The sequence below is a fragment of the Postia placenta genome (genome assembly GCF_002117355.1).
Source record: "Postia placenta MAD-698-R-SB12 unplaced genomic scaffold POSPLAscaffold_327, whole genome shotgun sequence".
Classification (NCBI taxonomy): domain Eukaryota; kingdom Fungi; phylum Basidiomycota; class Agaricomycetes; order Polyporales; family Adustoporiaceae; genus Rhodonia; species Rhodonia placenta.
The window spans coordinates 1-2,451 of NW_020170158.1; the positions used below are offsets into that span (position 1 = coordinate 1).

The following is a 2,451-nucleotide window of genomic DNA, read 5'->3' on the forward strand; positions in this document are numbered from 1 at the left end:
CAGGATCGCAGGCACCCACGGCATCAGGTAGTCCTGCAGATCCGCTATAACAAGGTGCAGCGAGCGCAGTTCCTCATTACGCGACAAGTCGATGTGTCTATTCAAGCCTATGGGAAATGATACGTTTAGCTTATGAACATCGCTGGAGGGAAAGGGTCACACGTACACTTTGTCATCGCCGGATCCTTGTCAAATCGGCATCCAATACGAAGATTCCGTAGCCCGGGGCCAAGCTTGGTCAGGAATATGCCCACCAGCTGTGCGTCCGCGAGCATGACACGTTGAAACGCCACCGACCGCAGTGTGGGCGGGATAGGCATCCTGAGAAGCCACGAACAGAATTTCACTGGGTCCGCAAACCAGAGAAACTCAACAATAGACAGCTGCAGCTTCGGTGGGTCGGCTATCATGCGGTCGATATGCAATTTGTCGGCGACCGACCAGGTTATCAGGTCGACAGAGAAACGCGTGACGGCTGGAAGAGCGGCGACAAATACCTCGAAGTCGATGAATGTTGGAAAGCTACATTCGCAGAAATGGACTTCCTGGACTGTGGCGTACGTCCTGAGTGTCCTGAGAAGTGCCTCGTTTTTCTCGAAACAAATACACCGCACTTTGGAGAACCGCAGACTCCTGATCCGCGTGAGCCGACTTACGGGAATCGTGGCGAGCTCGTGAATCCAGGGCTTGAGTGTCGTGTCCACGTAATTGGCGTGTGCATCGAAGCACAGTTCTTCGACGAATTTGGCAATGTGAGGGGAGTCGTTCAAGAGGTGAATGAAGCGAGACAGCGACACAGAACCGGTGATAGTTCTGGTGAAGATGTCTCGATCAATCGTTTGAGGTATTTGCGACGCCATTAGCACGTGAGGCCGATAATAGAGCAAACACAGCGAGGGGGTTGTAGGAACTACGGATGGAGGAACCCATCGATTCCCATTACCCTAAATTATGAACCACCCGCCACAGAGTGACAACTCTTCCTAGCGATAGTGCTTATATAATTCAAGTTGTACGTGAGTTGAGTATGTTCGATCAGTATCATGATGACTAACCTCAAAGGTGGATATCCATCGTGGCGGTATTGTTGCAGTGGGCCAAGGCGGCAATAAGAAAAGCCCAAGGGATGTGAGGGTTGCATCTGAGCCACGTCATCATCGAGGTGAGCGACGCCACGAGTAGCTCACCTATACCGTGGCGCGTCACGGTGCTTGTTCGTCGGACGCGCTCCAAATGCTGAGACCGAGACACTGATGGAGCTAAAGCCCTGCACCTGCTTTGGGGCATACAAGACCGAGGGCCTCGGAGACGAAAACAGACAAGTATCAATGGGTAGGTTGCACTTCCAAAGTACACATGTAGCTTTACTTCCATGGGGAGATCTGGCACAGGTGTAAGAGTGGTCATTGGATGCACATACTATATCATTATATCACAAAAGGAGACGGGCAGCCTAGTCAAATCAAAGACCTGAGAGACTTTGATTGGGGACCAAAGGGGGGGATGTCTTTAAAATCATCGTGCTGTGGCAATGGTTTCAACTCTCGGCAAGGAATGCGAGCAGTTTCTAGCCTGGTGAGCACACCAACGCGTGTTACTTGAGGAATGGAGAACGATCTTGAACCCGTAAAATGCGGCGTCCCACGAGACTAGGGATCCGCCATGCCCACCATGCGTTCGTATACTTCATGCAGAGATCACCACGATGCATGATCACGACCTCGTGCATCGTGTCGACCCACTCGTTGTCCAAAAGCGCCACAATCTCGTCCCACACATCACTGACTAACTGCAGCCCATTGTGCAGCCACACCTCCAGTGTCAGCCGCCGTAAAGGCACATGCTTGACTTGAGACAGGATGGCAGGCACCCACAGCATCAGGTAGTCCTGCAGATCCGCTACGACAAGATGCAGCGAGTGCATTTCCACGTTATGTGACAAGTCGATGTGCTTGTTCAACGCTGTGAGATATTATCCAGTTAGCTTGTCGTCGCCGGATGCAGAGCCAGATCGTACGCACAGTATGCCATCTCCGGATGCTTGTCAAGTCGGCATCCAATACGAAGACTCCGCAGCCCGGGACCAAGCTCGGCCAGGAATTTGCCCACCATCTGTGCATCCTCAGCCATAACCCAATGAAACGCCACCGTCTGCAGTGTAGGCGGGATAGGCATCCTGAGAAGCCACGAACAGAATTTCACTGGGTCCGCAAACCGGATAAACTCGACACCAGACAGTTGCAGCTTCGGTGGGTCGGCCATCATGCGATCGATGTGGAATCTGTCGACGAACGACCAGGTAATCAGGTCGACGGAGAAACGCGTGAGGGCTGGCATGGCGACTACAAACTCCTCGAAGTCGATGAATGTTGGAAAGCTACATCCGCGAAAATAGACTTCTTGGACTGTGGAATATGACCTGAGCGTACTGAGAAGTGCCTCGTTCTTCTC

At 52.3% G+C, this 2,451-nt stretch overlaps 2 protein-coding genes across 2 annotated transcripts; both read right to left on the reverse strand.

The window, feature by feature from the left end:
* Positions 1–125: 125 nt before the first annotated feature.
* POSPLADRAFT_1063486 (hypothetical protein) lies at positions 126–860 on the reverse strand (the record flags this gene model as incomplete). Its single annotated transcript, XM_024481674.1, has 1 exon — positions 126–860. The coding sequence occupies one exon, from the start codon at positions 858–860 to the stop codon at positions 126–128; it is 735 nt and encodes a 244-aa protein (XP_024332603.1).
* Positions 861–1,594: 734 nt separating this feature from the next.
* On the reverse strand, positions 1,595–2,337 carry POSPLADRAFT_1063487 (hypothetical protein; the record flags this gene model as incomplete). Its single annotated transcript, XM_024481675.1, has 2 exons — positions 1,595–1,962; positions 2,022–2,337. 2 exons carry the CDS (start codon positions 2,335–2,337, stop codon positions 1,595–1,597), a joined length of 684 nt encoding a protein of 227 aa, XP_024332604.1.
* Between the last annotated feature and the right edge of the window lie 114 nt (positions 2,338–2,451).